Source organism: Pteropus medius, unplaced genomic scaffold (assembly GCF_902729225.1).
Source record: "Pteropus medius unplaced genomic scaffold, Ma_sr-lr_union100, whole genome shotgun sequence".
NCBI lineage: Eukaryota > Metazoa > Chordata > Mammalia > Chiroptera > Pteropodidae > Pteropus > Pteropus medius.
Window position 1 is genome coordinate 14,496,501 of NW_024355205.1, and position 17,541 is coordinate 14,514,041.

The 17,541-nt window shown below is 36.0% G+C and overlaps 1 protein-coding gene across 1 annotated transcript in view; it reads right to left on the reverse strand.

The window, feature by feature from the left end:
• Window positions 1–17,541, reverse strand: part of GFM1 (G elongation factor mitochondrial 1) — a 37,602-nt gene that overhangs the window by 18,905 nt on the left and 1,156 nt on the right. Inside the window, exons 2-12 of the mRNA XM_039858048.1 lie at window positions 17,082–17,234; window positions 16,063–16,195; window positions 15,409–15,613; window positions 13,389–13,505; window positions 11,031–11,181; window positions 10,010–10,167; window positions 8,461–8,545; window positions 6,052–6,189; window positions 4,471–4,572; window positions 2,707–2,763; window positions 12–149 (exon numbers count right to left, since the gene is read on the reverse strand). Of these exons, the coding sequence (XP_039713982.1) occupies window positions 12–149; window positions 2,707–2,763; window positions 4,471–4,572; window positions 6,052–6,189; window positions 8,461–8,545; window positions 10,010–10,167; window positions 11,031–11,181; window positions 13,389–13,505; window positions 15,409–15,613; window positions 16,063–16,195; window positions 17,082–17,234 (1,437 nt within the window). The remainder of the gene's footprint in view (window positions 1–11; window positions 150–2,706; window positions 2,764–4,470; window positions 4,573–6,051; window positions 6,190–8,460; window positions 8,546–10,009; window positions 10,168–11,030; window positions 11,182–13,388; window positions 13,506–15,408; window positions 15,614–16,062; window positions 16,196–17,081; window positions 17,235–17,541) is intronic.

Below are 17,541 nucleotides of genomic sequence, written 5' to 3' on the forward strand. Positions count from 1 at the left end.
TTATTTATTACCTGAGCATAGATTTCCAGGTGTAATTCTCCCATTCCAGACACAATTGTCTCTTTGTTCTCAGTGTCAAAGTGGACTTTAAATGTGGGATCTTCTCTTGTAAACCTGCCAATACCTTTTGAAAATTTTTCCAGATCATTCTTTAAAAAAAAAAACGTCATTACATGTTTTACTAATCGTCATAAGCAGTGAGATTACTAAAAGAACACACTGAATGAAATACATAGGCAGTTAAGAAATAAAAGTGACCCACCGTCTAGTTCCTAGGCTATACCCTTTCAACATGGGAGCTTGGAAACAACATGGGAACACAGCCTAGACAGTAGGGGATTTTCTTTCCATACCAAGATACAAAACAAAAGCCTAAGACTCAACTCTATACCATTTCTTATATTGACAAAAACTATCCATTTGTGAGAAATTGCCTATAAAGCAGAAAGCAGAATCTATGTTTCTATTTTATATTTTTAAAATCCTATACAGAATCAAAGGAATCAGCATATTCACCAAAACTCTACTGTAAACTCAAGAGGACAGTTAAGACCAACAGTAAGGCAAAGCCACATTGAGACTTTTCAAACAATCTATTTGGAGGTGGTTTCATGCATCTTTATTCTCCTTACTTGTAATTCTATATGTGGTATGCAAAATAATAGCCCTCTAAGAATATGCCCTAATTCCCCCAAAGCTGTAAATGTTACTTTACATGGTAAAGCAGACTTTGCAGATGTGATTAAGGTTACAGACATCTTAAATAATCCAGATGGGCCCAATGTAATCACACAGGCTTTTAAAAATGGAAGAGAAATGCAGAAGGGTAGGCTGGAGAGACGTGAAGAAGAGGCAGGAAATATTTGAAGCATGAGGATTCATTTTGCTGTTGCTAGCACTGAAGACAGGAGGAAGGGGACTATAAGCCTAGAAAGGTGGATAACCTCTTGAAGCTAGGAACAGCCCTCAGGTAACAGCAAGGAATGGGGGCCCCAGTCCTACAACTACAAGCAGCTGAATTCTGCCAATAATCTGAGTAAGCAAGGAAATAAAGTGTCCCCTAGAGCCTCCAGAAAGGAACACAGTCCCGCCAGTATCTTGCCCAATATTTTAGCCTATTAAGAACTATGTTAGATTTCTGACCTATCCAACTATAATACATTTGTGATGTTTTAAGCCACTAAGTTTGTGGTAAATCCTTATGGCAGCAATAGAAAACTAACACGCCCTAAATCACCAGTATTAACAGCTATTTACATGTGCCTGGAGCTGTGCTATGTGTTTTTTATGTTACCTCAAATTCTAACCACAATGCTACAAGATAGAATCATCCACATTTTAAAGGTGAGGAAACTAGGTACAGAGAAGTTAAGTGACTTGCTCAGGGCCACACAAATATTGCATGGCAAAGGTGAGACTGAATCCTGGGTTCGTCTCTCTCCAAAGTCTTTCCCCTGTTCCCTGCACTAGCCAGGTACTCTAAATGTACTAGATCATCCCACCCCGCCCCATACACACACACACACACACACACACACACACACACACACACACTATTGAGACTCATAGCTTTAAGCTGTGACTTCATTATTTGATTTAATTTACTCCAGCAAGCAGATAACCCTGAGACACCAAAAAAACCTTTTGGATACTGATGCATTTGATTTCCCTCTATAACTGTGATCAAGACAAAAATCTTACATAAACTCTGAATTTAGGAATGAAGAAGCATAATATCTTTACCTTCTGGCCCTGTATATTCTGAAGAGAAAAGCAAACAATTCAGCAAAGCCCATGGAACAAACTGTGGCATCTTTAATAAGATGTAAGGTTTGCCTTTCCTCACATTTCTGAGACAGAGTGATTTAATGTTTCTTGCCACCTCAACATTCTCAATTCTATAATGAGAAGGGTCTGGAAAATCTCAAGTTTCTCAAAATAGTTGAAGTAGTAGCTGTTAATGCAGCCACAGGATACATCAGAATGTTCTATAAATAATAGTTCCCAGATGACAAGGGGTCATAAATGTTCACTCAATGCATGGATGAGTTTATTTCGATACGCCTCATTAATGTGATTGTTATGAATGGCAAGGCAATTTAAAAACTAAATAATTATGGTTCAAGAATAAGACTAATTCCAATGGCAAGTCAATGTGGATACAGAACATAATGAAATAATCTAAAAAGCTAAATGACATCAAATCCAATCATAAACCTGTTATATTTGAAAGTGAGAAAAGGTCTTGTTTACAGATTTTCTACGTTAAAATCAGACATTTACTTTATAACTACCACAAACCTAGTGATGTATTATTATCCATGAGGCAATTAATCTACGTAATATTCTAATGTCCCTTATAGTGAGGTTTTCCTACAACTTAGGACAAATGCCGTTTCCCCTTTTCTATCCCTTTATGCTCTCAATCTAAGAATTTACACTTACCACTGTGGAGCCAATGATATACTTTTACTTAGTAAAGGGTCATTAAAAACAGTCTCGTGAATACTTTCATGCCATCAATTTCTTCAAATATAGTGAGGAATAATTATTACTAATAGACTGGTAAATTTTAAAAGGTGATCTCAATACTAAAAGAGGAAATAGACTGCTGGTTAGCACAAGATACCATGTGCACTGTGGAAACAGATGGAAAAGAGCTCATGTCTTTATTTTGATATATTAAGCATTAAATCAAACGCCTACCTTGTTAGAAGGCTTCATTGCTATTGAAATGACAGGATCGGGAACATGAATTGATTCCTAAAATATTTTTTTAAAAACAGAGTATTCAAATACAGTACTGTATGGGTCAGGGTCAAGAATGTATTAATTTTAATGTTCTACTTTACAAAAGAACAAAGGACAAATATTAAACATCTTTAAGCTAGACAATATATATCTTGGTCTGTTTGCATTAAACATATGAATATATTAATATACTATATAAAGGTGTCCATTTATATGATATCTTCCCTCCAAAAATAACAATATTTACTTACTTAACTGTTTAAGATTCTTAAGTTTATTGACACTTTCAGTTTAACAATCATTTTAATGACTCTAAATCCTGAGACATGGAATTCTTATTGGCTGCTGGCTATATTTACTATTGCTATCGTCTGATAAGTTATTTATTAGATCAAAAATTACTATAATCACTGATATAATTAAGATTATTTTAAGTGCAATGGCTTCTATCATATACTATTCATTATATGATCTAGGAACTATTATAGTCTGTTAGGGTTGGATCAATTTGTACATAAACGACCCACTGTAAATTTGTTCCCTGCAAATTACCTATTCCTATGTACTCATATTCTTACTTTACTGAATTCAGGAGGGGGACCACTCATGAACAAATGGTCATACTGTAGGACAGCCTGCTCTCCTGTAGGGGCAAAAATGTGAAGTGAGTGAAGGGAATTCAGAGGCAGAAACTGCCTAAGCATGTGTGGAGGAAAGACTATTTTGTCATGAGACTGCTGTCTGGCTGGTGAGCAAGACCCTGGCCAGAATGGGGACTGCTTACCACAAAACCCCTTAGAGACTGTCTGATCATGACAGATGTTCATTCTGACATGAATCAGCACCATTCCTTTGCCTCTTGCTATGTGGCGGTTCCTGAAATAGGTTGTTGTCCTGACCTGGTGAAGCATGTAAAGTAATTTATGCATCTGGTACTAGTACCCATAACTATGGCCCTCTTTTGACCCCATATATTAATTCTCTGGCACCTGTTAGGCGGGCAGAGAATGTCACCTCATCTTGCAGCTGCCCAAGAAGAGGCTATAATGTAAGTTTCCCTTAATAAACTCTGTTAGCTGCCACTGGAGTGGCCTGTCTCTTTCTTTGGTCTTTCCCTGCCCTCCACTTAGAGAGGCAGATTTCGGTCTTGTGTGTACTAACAGCATGCTCTTCCCTTCAGGGTCCCTTTCAGTGATGGAAAGGGACCTGTGAGTTCCACAAAGCAGGCTGTATGCAGTAAGTCAGACACTCTAGTTGCATCTTGCCTTTGGAGCATGGTTCCCCAAGTCCAATCTAAATGTTACAGTCTGGTCTTACAGTTCTTGAGGGAAGGGTCAACCCTATGGATGCTGAGTTACTAAAGAAAGAACACTCTGCTGGGACCGCCTCACAACGGCGACAATTAGAGAGGCGCCCACAATGGGGAGGCAGATCTCAGGACAGAGGAGTCAGAGCTACACAGTCCAGGTGTACCTAGTGGAGACTTTCCTGCCACACTAAATCTTGGAGGATTGTTAAATGCTTTTTCTAAGAAAAATGAGATAAGTTAGCTTACACAGAGCACTTGTCTAACTGACATTTAAAGAGCCACAACCAATCTAAACTTGATATCAGTAGTACTCAATGCAAGTGGTTGTTTTTCTGAAGTACTAAATGTACTATATAAAAACAGACTTTTGAAACTCAAGTGATAAACAGCTTTGAAATTAAATGACTTACCATAGAAAGGCCACTATTATCTTTATTTGTGAATGTGTCTCCACTAGCACAGTCAATGCCAAACAATGCACAGATGTCTCCAGCAAATACTTCATCAACATCCTAATAAAGAAATAACAAAAATTGATACAAATAACACAAGTCAGAACAGGGTGACTAAAGAGTACTTATACAATAATCATACTGTACATAAACAAACATGGCAGAATCTTACCATGAATTCTATAAAAAGTGAATTGGCTAGAACCAATGCAACACCAACAATCAACCGTGGCATGACATACCTTAAACAAGAAGCTTATTTAAACCACATCTCAATTGACAAGATTTACTTTAAACGGAAACTCAGAGGTATGGCATCATTACTTGGAGGATCTGCAGTACTGACAGAACACAGAGCCTCACAGTCCTGAAGTCATTCCTATGGAATTAAAAAGCATGTACTATATGTGCTGCCACTGTCCAACAATGAGACAAGTATGACAAAGGCGTACAAGAAAAACCTATGAAGGAAGTTGTGAAAACAAAGGCAGGATAATGGAAGCCATTGTACTTAAAATAATCTTAATTTCTCACAGAGTCAAGCAGTTAAGAAAACACAGGAAATCTAAGAACAAAGCACTGGTGCCTCTAAACTTCCTAGTTTTTGTCTTTTTATATTGACAGTTCATTCATAACAACTGTGTCTGTGAATGAGCAAGCGTGTGCATATTCACAGCTGTACAATTCTAGCTTCTGGCCCATAAAACAGCTGTGGCAATCACTCATCCCTCTAGCCTGCCCCCTGCTGACTATTTCACAAAACAGCAGTGCTGTTCAATTTTGAAAGACTGCCTATTCATCTTCTAGGAGATACAAAAGTTGGGGCCACCAAAAATTACTGAATGTCCAAAGACTTTGCTTAGACTAATAAATTTTTCCAGGAATATAAAGCTGAATTGGGAAATGTTGAGAGTAGGCGACAACCTCATACACTTGGTATTCCTGCCAAGGCCTAATCCTATGGACCACAGGTTAGGACAGATTCAGAGCCAATTCAAGAATTCAAGACAAAATTTATCTTCCAGACCAGATCTTCAGAGGTTTTAAATCTTCAGATGGTCCTAACACCATTATAGCCCTTCTGGGGTTGGTTCTATGAATATAAAGCTCTAGAGTCAAACAGTACTTTCACACCGCCATATTTCAGAAAGTAAACCCTTTGAACAATGTGAGATATGTGTGAACTTATTACTCTCACTTACCTTTGAGAACCACAGTTACACTGTCCTAAAAACCTATTGTAATGATAACTCTTGAGGAGAGTGCCAAATTTGTGTTCTGAGTCTTAGGGAACCAATTGCCCCTTCTTAAACTTTGCCACTGAAGACATACAGATAACTATAAAAGTGTTCTTAACATCTGCTAATTTTGCATATACTAGAGAGCTGCATCAGAACTGTAGCACAACTAAAAATAAAGAAGCTAGGAAAATACGTTCAAGTAGAAGTAATTTTCTTGTGGGGCACAGGATACCTAGAAGGTAGATCTATTCCACCTGCATTAGAGAAATTTCAGATCTAACAATGGCCAGGTACTTGCCTCCATCATGTCGGCATGCATGAGAACCAGCCGTTGCACCCGCACCTTCTTTTTTGTTCTCGTGTTGTAGATGTTGTCACCCTTCTTCAATTCTCCTTGATAATTGCGAACGTAAGTTAACTGTCCAAATCGACCTGCCTAGAAGTCAAGATTGGGTAAAGGTGGAACGAACAAAAAACAAACAGAAGAATCAAACTTAGGAGGGAAACTTCAAAACTAGCTCCAAATATTCCCTATCAATTTTAGTAGCTTTGAATAAAGGTTAAGTTAAATAGCTATGTTGTTCTTTTTGGTATCACGATCCAAGATACTACTTCTGCTTTCCTAAAATTAAAGTTATCAAAAAAAATTTTTTTTAATTCTTTTTATAAGGAAGTATCTTTTTTTGACTTCTAATATTTGACAAGTTCAGTTTAATATGGTAAGACATAAAAATAAGGTATAATTATTGGAAAGACAACAAAAATATCATTAGAAATGGTAAGCCTGTGTTAATACACCTAAAAAAATTTGATAATCACCTGGAAAGCTATACAAATAAGTTTTGTAAAATGACTAAATATAAAATGAATAATTAAGAATCAATTCCTCCTGAACCGTAATAACACTAACCAATGTGTATTTAAAAGTTGCCAGTTCTTCCCATATTAACTCACAGATTTAACACAATAGGAATCAAAATCCCAAGAGAAATTATTAAACATTTGATCAGTGATTTGAAAATTTATTTAGAAGAATGAATAAATTTAAAAGTTTTGAAAAACTATAGTAATGAGAAGAAACTCACCCTGGCTGATATAAAAACTGGCTGATAGTAAATACTCCAAAACTTAAAATGTAGCACAAATTAGACTGAAGAGCCTCGAGTATAGTACAATAATCTAAAATGTTTAATTCATTTGACAACAGCTGATAAAGGACACATAAAAAATGGAAAAATTCAAAAACTGAACTGGACAATCATTATTCTATTTGGAGGTAGAGGAGGAAATAAATTTAGATGCTACCTCACAGTATACAGCAAAACAAATTCCAGTTAGATTAACAATGAAAAACCCAACTATAAAAATGAAGATAAAAACAAAAGTAAATATTTAGTAAGTATATTCAAAGAAGAGGGTTTCTAAGGTTAAAAATGAGTAAAGACTATATTTGACTATATAAATTTTAAAGTGGTAATTGTTTTTAAAAATCAACTTTATTAGAGAAAATATGTACTAACAAATATGCGAAACTTTGACTCTAATTTTAAAAACGGAAAGACAAAATAGGTAATTACAAAAGAAGAAATACAACTGCATAATAAATGCAGTATATGGAAAAATGTTCTCTATCATTAGGAATTAAGGCAAGATTAAATAAAAACCATTTTTCATTTATTAAGTCAGTAATGATTTTTAATAAACATTCAATGTTAATAAAGATTGATTAAAATAATCCAATATATTAATTCTGATAGTATAAAAGCAACTTAGCAATATAAACCATTAAATATTAAAATATGCTATACCTTTAACTCAATAATCACTATTCTGGGGATCCTAAGAAAATATTCTGAAACATATTTTTAAAAGCTTTATGCATAAAAATTAGCACTGCAATGTTACTTCTATTTTTTAATTTAAAATTACTTTTTTTTCTCCTTTTAGAGAAACAAATGACATTTCCTTTGTATCAATAATTGTAAAAGTTTTTAAATAAAATCTTAAAAAAAGCCCACCAAATATAATTCCATGCCAGAAATAACCACTCATACACTTCCGACTTATCCATTTTTCCCCCACACTTAAAATACTATGAACAGAAGCAACAACACAACAAAAAGCATACCCAGCGCCCAAATCTTGGTTTCTAATACCATTCTCCACTAAAAGAAACCAGGTCTCCTAAAGAAATGGCTGATTCTAGCACTGGGGCAGAGAAAATACAAGATAAGTCTAGAGCATCCTGTTTTGCCAGAAAGTAAAGAAGTAGTCAAAAAGAGCAAAACACCGGGGAATGTCAAAGAGACATGGGGCCAAGTGAAAGAGTTCCAATGGCCAAACCTGGCCAATCTGGTCCAACAAAATAAGTAACAGACTACTAGATTATAACTCAAAGTACAAAATAAATATCTGTAAGTCCATACTGATATAAATAAATGATTGAATAAATAAATAACTGACCCATACAGAAGAACTTCAAATAACTTAAGTAGACAGTGCTTCTTCAAGGAGGTGGAATATAATTCCCAACCCCTTAAGTTGGGAATAACTTCCTTCTAAAGAGCCAGTATGAAAAGAGTGGGAAAAAAAAGTAAAAGCAGAGAAACCTATAACCAAATCTGTAATGAGTAATTGTGTAATAGAAATAAAATCCTAAAAGAAAACTCCTACATATAGCAATTAAATACATTAAAAAGCAACTTACCTCCAGTTTAAAAGCAAGGCCTACAAATGGGTGGGAATTGTCTCTTTTGGAATTCATTAAGATTTTGGTTTTCTCTTTTGAGTCACTTAAAATAAAAGAAATATAACTCCGTGAGATTTAAGATTTGACATTTGTTTCATATCAATTTGTTTAATCAAAGAGTATTATCTGAAAAAAGCACGTGTGCTAAATAAACACTTCTGACCTTATACATCAGTGAAATTTCACTGAAAATCAGTCAGAATAACTTCTTTGGGCTTAGTGACTACATTGTGACAGGACCATAGTAAACTTGAAAAAAAAAAAAAGCCTCACAGAAATGGTCTGATAAAGAAAAATAATCAATAAGACCTTAAAAAAAAAGTTATTTTCTTAAAAAATCTGACTGAGTAGAGCTGGTCCCAAGTGAGAAAATTTTCGAATGATTTAAATCTTGATAGATAATAAAACATATCACACTTCTAACTCACAAATAGAACATAATAGGGGAACCGGTATACTTTCTATAGGCCAAAATTGTTACCCAAAATGAAATGGTAATTGTCTTTTGTAAATTATGGAAAAAAAAAATAACACAAACACAACTACAAGAACTATTCTGACATTCTTTCATAGTGCAAACTGTTAAAGTATTTCTGCATACACTAATGTTAGGTAGGTAGCTAGTCATGAGCTACAGGAGTGAAAGCCCAGCTCTGTAACCATAAAAACCTCCCTTAAGGACCTCCCTAAAACACCCATTTTATGGTTATTAATTATCCTTATGTCTTATGCACAAAGGCCATAAAAGCTGCTAGCTTAAACCAGCTACAAACAAGTGTGCAGAAAGTACTACCCTAACCTGCCCATAACCTCAGCCTCATTATACCATCATAATAATATCATACATTTGCCCGCAAGTTCATGAATCTAATTACAACAGACTGAATTCTAGGTAAGCACATGTGTAGCAGGTAAAAGGTTATATAACAGCCAATGTCAATCAAAACAACCTCACCTTCCAATCATATAGGACTACCCTTGTAGTCTTCCATCATGGCCCAAGTATAAACAGCCCTTCCCACTTCTGTGCTGTTACAGCTATTCCCTGTAACATGCCCCTCACTTGCCGCATACTCTCGTTTGTCTCTTCACCTCCCCACGGGGCTGCAGCCTTCCTTGGTGTGGCCTGTCTCCTTCTAAAAATGTACTTTCAATAAATCTGACTTGATCTGCAAATCTTTACTGCAGTGGTCCCCAACCTTTTTGGCACCAGGGACTGGTGCTTCTATGAGAATCTAACGCCTGATGATTTGAGGTGGTGATGCTAGTGCCAGGGAGCAGCTGCAAATACAGATGAAGCTTTGCTCCCTTGCCCGACGCTCACTGCTGTGCAGCCCGGTTCCTAAGAGGCCACAGACCAGTACCAGTCCACAGCCCAGGGATTGGGAACCCTTGCTTGACTGAGTTGGTGGGGAAGAACGGTGGACCCCCCTCCATGCAGCTGTGGCAACAGCACACGTCACATCACCCTGTGCAGTAACACGAAGAATCGGTTTCCAAGACTTACTCATCCCGATTGAGAATAGCATAATTCTGGACTTCAGATGGATTTGGAAGGTATTCCAAAATAGCATCTAAAAGAGTCTGAACTCCTTTGTTCTTCAAGGCACTTCCCAAAAATACAGGAGTAAATGCCCTATTTAGAGTAGCTCTTCGGATTGCAAGCTACAAAAGACAAAAAATTAATGATCAGTTATCTTAAAAATTACACTTTGTTTCAATTACAAACTAATGAATGAATTAATACTCTCTACAGTATTGGCTCTAGTAAAGACTAGAATCAGGTCCTCTATGAATTAAGGAAAAAATTTTTTAAAAAAAGGAAAAAATCAGTTTTTTTTTCAGGACTAGAAAGCTGGTTTCAACATTCTTGGAATGTCACTAATTTTCAATTGGTAAAAAATATATATATACACACATAGAAAACAGACACACATAGGACAGTGTAAATGGTATGCTAACTGTATAAAACAATATGTTAATTGTGTAAAATAGAGGAAAAAGTAATACACAGCAAAAAAAATCTCTTGAAAGATACACCAGCCACTATGAACTAGCTACCTTAATGGAGATGGGGCAGAGAATCAGGCAGCTGGGAAATGGGTGAGAGATTTTTTTTGCTGTGTACCTTTGTATACTTTTTAAATGTTTAAACCATATGAAAGCATCATCTATTTAAAAACTTTTAATTAACTGATTTGTTTTCTTTAAAAAAAAATATAGTTATTGCTGTAACATTTCTGATTTATCTTCTTTCTTCTGAGTAAGGATATATCCAAGAGGCTGGCTATTTATCTTTTTTTCTAGAACAAACTATGACTCCTTTCCCATTTAAAGATATTATATAACTCACCACTTAAAAAAAAGTAATATGCCATATCAAGTAAGTTTTGAAGAAATAAATTATGTTTAATAAATTTACTACAATTTCATTAATAAAACCCATGCATAAAAGCATCATGTCCCCACCTCACAAAAACAAAACCCTCTATTTCTTGTTAAATAGTACTCATTTTGAGAGCACCTGCCTTTAAATCAGAAATTGAAGGTATTTTTTCCTCCAGGAACATCTCACCAAGCTTCTCATCTGAATTAGCAATACATTCAATCAGCTCCTGCCGGTGGTCAGCTGCGGCTGCCCTGAATTCTGCTGGAATTTCCTCATATCGAACAATCTGACTAAGAAAACAAATTTTTTTTTTTTTTTTTGGTACTTTAAGGATAGTCAATTAAATATACAAAGCACCAGTGCAACAGTTAAACTAGTGGCTAAAACATCTTTTTTGATGAGAAAGAGCTCTGATACTTTTGCATTAATATGGCAAATAAGACTAATGGTTATCTTTAAAATTCAGACAGATAGTAAGCAAAACAGGCAAAGCAAATTGCTTCGGGTTGTATTACTAGTAAATGGAAGAGCCAAGATTCAAAGCCAGCCTGAGCACCTGAAAATTCTAGTAACCAAATTAATAAGAACATCAGTCTCTTACAAGTAGGTTTAGAGACCTGACTTTATTCTTTTCGGTGATTAACAAACCCAATCGCACAAATTTTAACACAGAATACTCTAATTTTGTAGTAAAAAAGGTTACTTAATATGACAGACTTTTCAAACTTGACCCCAGTTTTTCATTCTTGTATGGGTCAAATAGGTAAGAGTCACAAATAAAATATACAAAACCAAGTAGATAGACGTGATATTTAGAAATATTAGTATGAAAGTTTTCAAAGTATTTTTTAATGGAAATTAATGTTGAAAAATAACCTTTTCAGGAAACATTCCTAAATAAAAAAGTAAAAACCAACTGCAAATAGTCCTAAAGAACGCTCTTCATAGCCTTTAGAGCTTCATCTCTTCCTTCTTGGCAAGCTCCCTGGTTCTTAGATTTTTGTCAGAATCAGCTATGGCAGCAGTCCCGAACCTTTCTAGCACCAGGGACCGCTGCTCCTATGAGAATCTGATGCCTGATGAACTGAGGTGAAGCTGAGGCGGTGATGCTAGTGCTGGGGAGCAGTTGGAAATAACAGATGAAGCTTCGCTCGCTTGCCTGCCATTCATCTCCTGCTCTGCAGCCCGTTTTTTAACAGGCCACAGACTGGTACCAGACTGCGGCCTGGGCTTTGGGGACCCCTGATTTATGAAGTCGTTTCAAAATACATATACACAGTAGTGAAGGACCGGGAAAGAAGGCAGGTATATTAAGAAGTTCCATCTGTAGTTCTGATGTACAATAATGTTTAAAAATCTCATGTAGAAACTTGTGCCCTAGTAATTCAGGGGAAGCAGATTTACTTATTTATTTACAGATATTTTTTGAGTCCTATTATGTACCAGGTAGCTCTAGGACTGGGAAAATAGCCCTAGATAAACCTGATAAAAATCCTGGGCCTTACATTCTAAGGAATATTAGACAAACTTTGTTGTCGTTATTTACTTGCCACACAAAGTGTGAGAAACACCTCATCCACTGGACAGTCTCCATTTTGTAACCTGCTTACAAGATGCTTGATAAATTCTACAGTTAACTGATCACAACACCCTTTAACCCACCTGCCAGATGAGCAATATCAGTTCCATAGCAGAGGAAGAAAGCCCATCAAGAAGTACTTTTGGAGAAATTGCCAGGCTACTGGGGCCACTCCTCAGAACAAAGGGTCATTTATGACTCTCCACACTGTCTAGATTGGTGTCACTCAAAAGTCTGGTATACAGACCTCACATGATCAGCATCACTTAGAAGCTTTCTCAGAATGCAAATTCCAGACCCCACCCTAGATCTGCTAAATCAGAATCTCTGAAGGTGGATACAAGAATGTGTTTTAACAAGCTCTCCAGGTGACTTTTCTGAATGCCATGGTTTGATAACTGAGCAATTACAGTGCTTTGTAAGCAAAGGTCACTCAAAAGTTGACTGATGAACCAAATACCATGTCAAACAGTTACCAATTTACTTTTTGTATTGCCCAAACCATATTTGTATAATTTTAACTGCTTTTTACATATTAATCTTTTTATCTTTGTAATCCCATGAAGTAGGTAAAGGAAATATTTATGATCCCTATTTTCTTCCCAGTTTAATGAATGAATGCATGAATGAACAAAATATTACATTACTAGCCCAAGTTGTGGGCCTCCTTCCACCACACCATACACGTCATAATGTGACATAAATATATCAGCCAAAAAGTAACATATTCTCCCTTGGAATGAACACTAAGCAAAATGAGAAGCAACTAGGATTAAAGGCATTAAAACAAAATTATCTTAAAAGGTGTTCTTCCAGCCACATTTCAAAAAGGTATTTGAGGATAAAGAACTCATCTTTACCCTTCTCTGTGATACTTTTTAAGATCTAAGATTTTAATGGTATATTTTTAATACTTACCCAAAGTCTCCATCAAAATAGATGGCCCGTTCTTCAATAAGATCTATAATACCTTTAAAATCACCCTCCAAACCAATGGGTATCTGCATAAATGCTGCATTATGATTTAGTTTAGACCTAAAAAAGAAAGATACATATATTTATCTCGTTTTTCCTCCCCAAATCCCTTTGAAATGACAAAATAAATATAAAAAGAAATCAGTGGCAGATGTTGAGGAACTGGGAGGGGCGTCATCAGAAGATATAAAGCAGTTGGAACAGACTGACAGTCAAACTCATCATGCTCAGGAAGCCACAACCCTATTTAGGCAACAAAAAGAACTCTTGTTTTCCCATCTGATCCCCAGAATACCTTGGATCAGAAACAGAAGTGGGAAGAACAGGTCAATAGATGGTTAACCAGGAAATTAAAGGATGGTGGGATAGCTAAGCCAACATCTCATTCTTGAATCAGCTGACTAGTGAAATTGAATGCAGCTATCTAAAGAGAAAGTTCTTAGGGGAAAACTGGGAGAAAGTGTTAAAGCCAGACATTCATCATCAGCCTGTACCTCTAGTCAGGAACAACTACTGAATGGAAGTTATACTCAGAGGCAGGGATTCTTATTCAAGAAAAAATATGCTCTAGCTACTGTTTAGTCTAGACTCTAGGTACCTATCTATATTTATGGATATATAACCAGGAATCACCAAATATCTGAAGGAAACAATAGCTTAAAAGAGAGGTAATGAGCTCAGAAAATACTACTAATCTCCAAGGATAGTTACTAGAAGAAAATAAAATGTAAAGATCTGAGAAGGAATTACCTATGTTAATAAAGATGTAATAAAATAGAAAGTTTATGGAAATTAACTATATAAGTGCTGAAATTAAAAAGAAAAATAGGCTAAATAACAGAAGAGATGCAGATATCAGATTAGTGAGCTGAAGGACTGACCTCAAGAATTCTCTCATAACCTAGTGCAAAATGAAGAGACAGAAAGTATAAGAAAGTATGGTAGAGAAGTTAAGACTCAGAGGCCAGATCAGAAGTTTCAAAATCTGATTAATGGGAGTTACAAAATGAGAAAGCAGGTAATTGGGAGTGGAGCAAACCAAAGTGGTCAAATCAATGCTAAAAGAGAATTTTCTTGGAATTCAGAAAAAGACTTAGTAGGAATAGTCCCTCTATTGCCAACCACAAGTAAATACAAGTAAATAAAGATAAAAAGTGAAAATGTTTCATTTTACCAAGAAAAAATTACAAACATCCAATGAAGAAAAATTTTGCTCTCCTATTCTCAAATACATCACTTTCATCGAAGTGCACACAGCAATATGGTCACTTATAATTCCTCAACACCAAAATGGACACATCTCTCTTAGTCTTTCTGCTATGACAAACCTTGCTTCCTGTATCTATCAGCTCTGTCCTGTGGAACCTGAGTAGGAACTTTACAGCTCCATTTACACATCTACAAAAGGTGAAAAGTGAAACCGACTCTTTTCAAAGGTTATGTGAAACCTACAGAATTGTGCAAAATAACATGCTATCAATACCACTGGGTTATATCTGGTACAGAAAGGAAGTGGTACTGTTGTCTTAGCACACGTTACCATATGAAAGCAAGGGAATCTAGCATTCTACTCCAGGGCATTCATTAAAATTCCTCAAGTAAAGGTTAAAACTGAAAATGATCTTCTAGATTTGTCTAAATAAACACAAAGTACTTTTAGAATCTACTTTATAACTTCTCAAATTATAGCAAAACAGTATAAAATGCCGGACTGTTTTCTGAATTCACCTTCATCCTCCCTATAATTTAAGTCATATTTCCCCCATTTTACAGAGAAGGTAGTTGATGAGATCACAAACCAAACTACCGACTTTAGGGTTCTATTTACTAAGATTGGTCACTCACATATATAAATTTTAAAAAAAAGGATAAAGCTTAATGATATTGAATTAATCGTCCTTCTGGATGGAAGGTCTGTTGTTCAGATCGTCACACCCGCTCTGCTCTCTCTAAGGTTCAGTACCTCATCTGCTGCAGGGCCCTGGCTGGGTTGGAGCCCACTCGGTCCAGTTTGTTAATGAAAGTTAGAAATGGAACATTGTAGCGCTTCATCTGGCGATTAACGGTCATGGTCTGGCACTGCACCCCTCCAACTGCACAGAGCACAAGGACTGCGCCATCCAAAACTCTCAGGGCTCTTTCAACTTCTATTGTGAAGTCCACGTGCCCTAAATGAGACACAGAGGGTGAGACAGTCTTAAAGAGCAGAGTCTGAATTTTTATAACATGCACAGTTAAAAATTTTTGTATTTCTGCTCATTATATAAGTCTTCTTATATAAAAAGAATATGGATTCTGTAAACCACCGATACTATTCATTCACCATAAAGTCCAGGGACCAAACAAGATCACTTCAAAAAGATACAAGGGCACAGGCAGCTTTTGAATCAGCTGCAATTTGTAAAAAGTAAGAACCTTCCTTCTTATAATTTACTGGAACTATTTTCCAGGGATACCACAAAAGGATGAGATGCTCTAGGTTCAAGTCAGATTCCTCTAATAGGAATTCAGTCACACTTTTGAGTACTATTTGATACTCAAAAATGAGCTGCAGCATAGTAAAGAACTAAATGCTGCTGCCAAAATGAGGTACAATAAAACCAAGAACTGAACTCACCAGGAGTGTCTATAATGTTGATATTGACATCTTTCCACATGGTATAGGTGGCTGCCGACTGAATAGTAATTCCTCTTTGTCTCTCTAGTTCCATGGAGTCCATGACAGCACCAACTCCATCTTTACCTTTCACCTAAACACAAGCACAGCAATTAGGATCTCTCTGTCCCTGCACTCCAAGAACAAAGAAATCTTTACTGAGATGGAACCAGAACACAGGTAGTTAACTGATGCAATTTTCAGATAAACCTAATTTGTCAAACCATATCATCTAATGAAACAGAAAACCGATTACAGATTTTTGCCCTCTATTAACTGCCTACCTCCTTTTTCATTGCCATCCTCAGCAATTGCTACCATAGAGCAATCACTCAAACTTAGAGCCATCCTTGCTCCTTCTGCACTGCTCCTGCCCACCAGCCTTGTGCCAGTCTGTGAGTAGATGCTCAGAGAACAGATTTTTTCCCTGCTCTGCTACATGTGGATTTTGAGGCCTGGATGGGAAGGATTCAACTTCTGAAGTACGTGATTTAAGATGATCTTCATCTGAGGAAATATTTTTAAATGAAGAGTTAAATTACTCGATGATACGTAATGTCTTCAGGGGAGTGCCAAGATTTTCTTATTAATCTTTTTCTGATATATGTATTTTTTAACTGTCAAGTTCATACTATATACAACCTTAAACCCTTTTTCTACTTAACATTATAAACACCTCTCCATAACATTAAAAATTATGTAAATACCATTTTAATGGCTGCTTAAGGATACATTGTATTGACTTAACATTCTCAAAAGACATCTACTCAGGATATGCACAGTGATGGTCTCCAGATATCAAGTCCTCAGAGCGACATTTCAAGCCTACATGAGTTATCTAGTTTGTGATATGTTTTTGACTAAAGATGCACTGTTACCATTCTTTAAATCTCTCAGGTTTTGTGAAGTTTATTAAATCGCAACTACAAAACAATTAAAACCAAGCTCTAACAAATCTGGAATCAACATGAACGACATACCTCATGCATCTTTGCAATTCTGCCAGTGTAGTAAAGCACCCGTTCTGTTAATGTAGTTTTCCCAGAATCAATGTGAGCTGAGATTCCAATATTTCGTATCTTTTCATTTGGGATCACCCCTGATGAACGCCATCGGCAGACCTTCCAATTAACCTGAAAAAATAAGAAAGCTGAATTCAATGCATTTTTTATGGGTTAACAACAAACAGACAATTAGAATGGGTTTGGTAGGCATCTTTCTTCCAAGGAATCTTAAAGGACACAAAGTCTATTAGAGAGCCTGGAAAATCAAGAGTAAATGTCTGAACCTGCAACTCCTGTAACTAAAAAAAAAAAAAGACTGCAAGGGAGATAGAAAAGATACATTCTAAAAAATAATTAATTAAAGGGGCAGATACTTTTACTGAATGTTACAGGTTTGAAAATATACCTCCGGGCTGATAAAATCTGAAGGGACAGT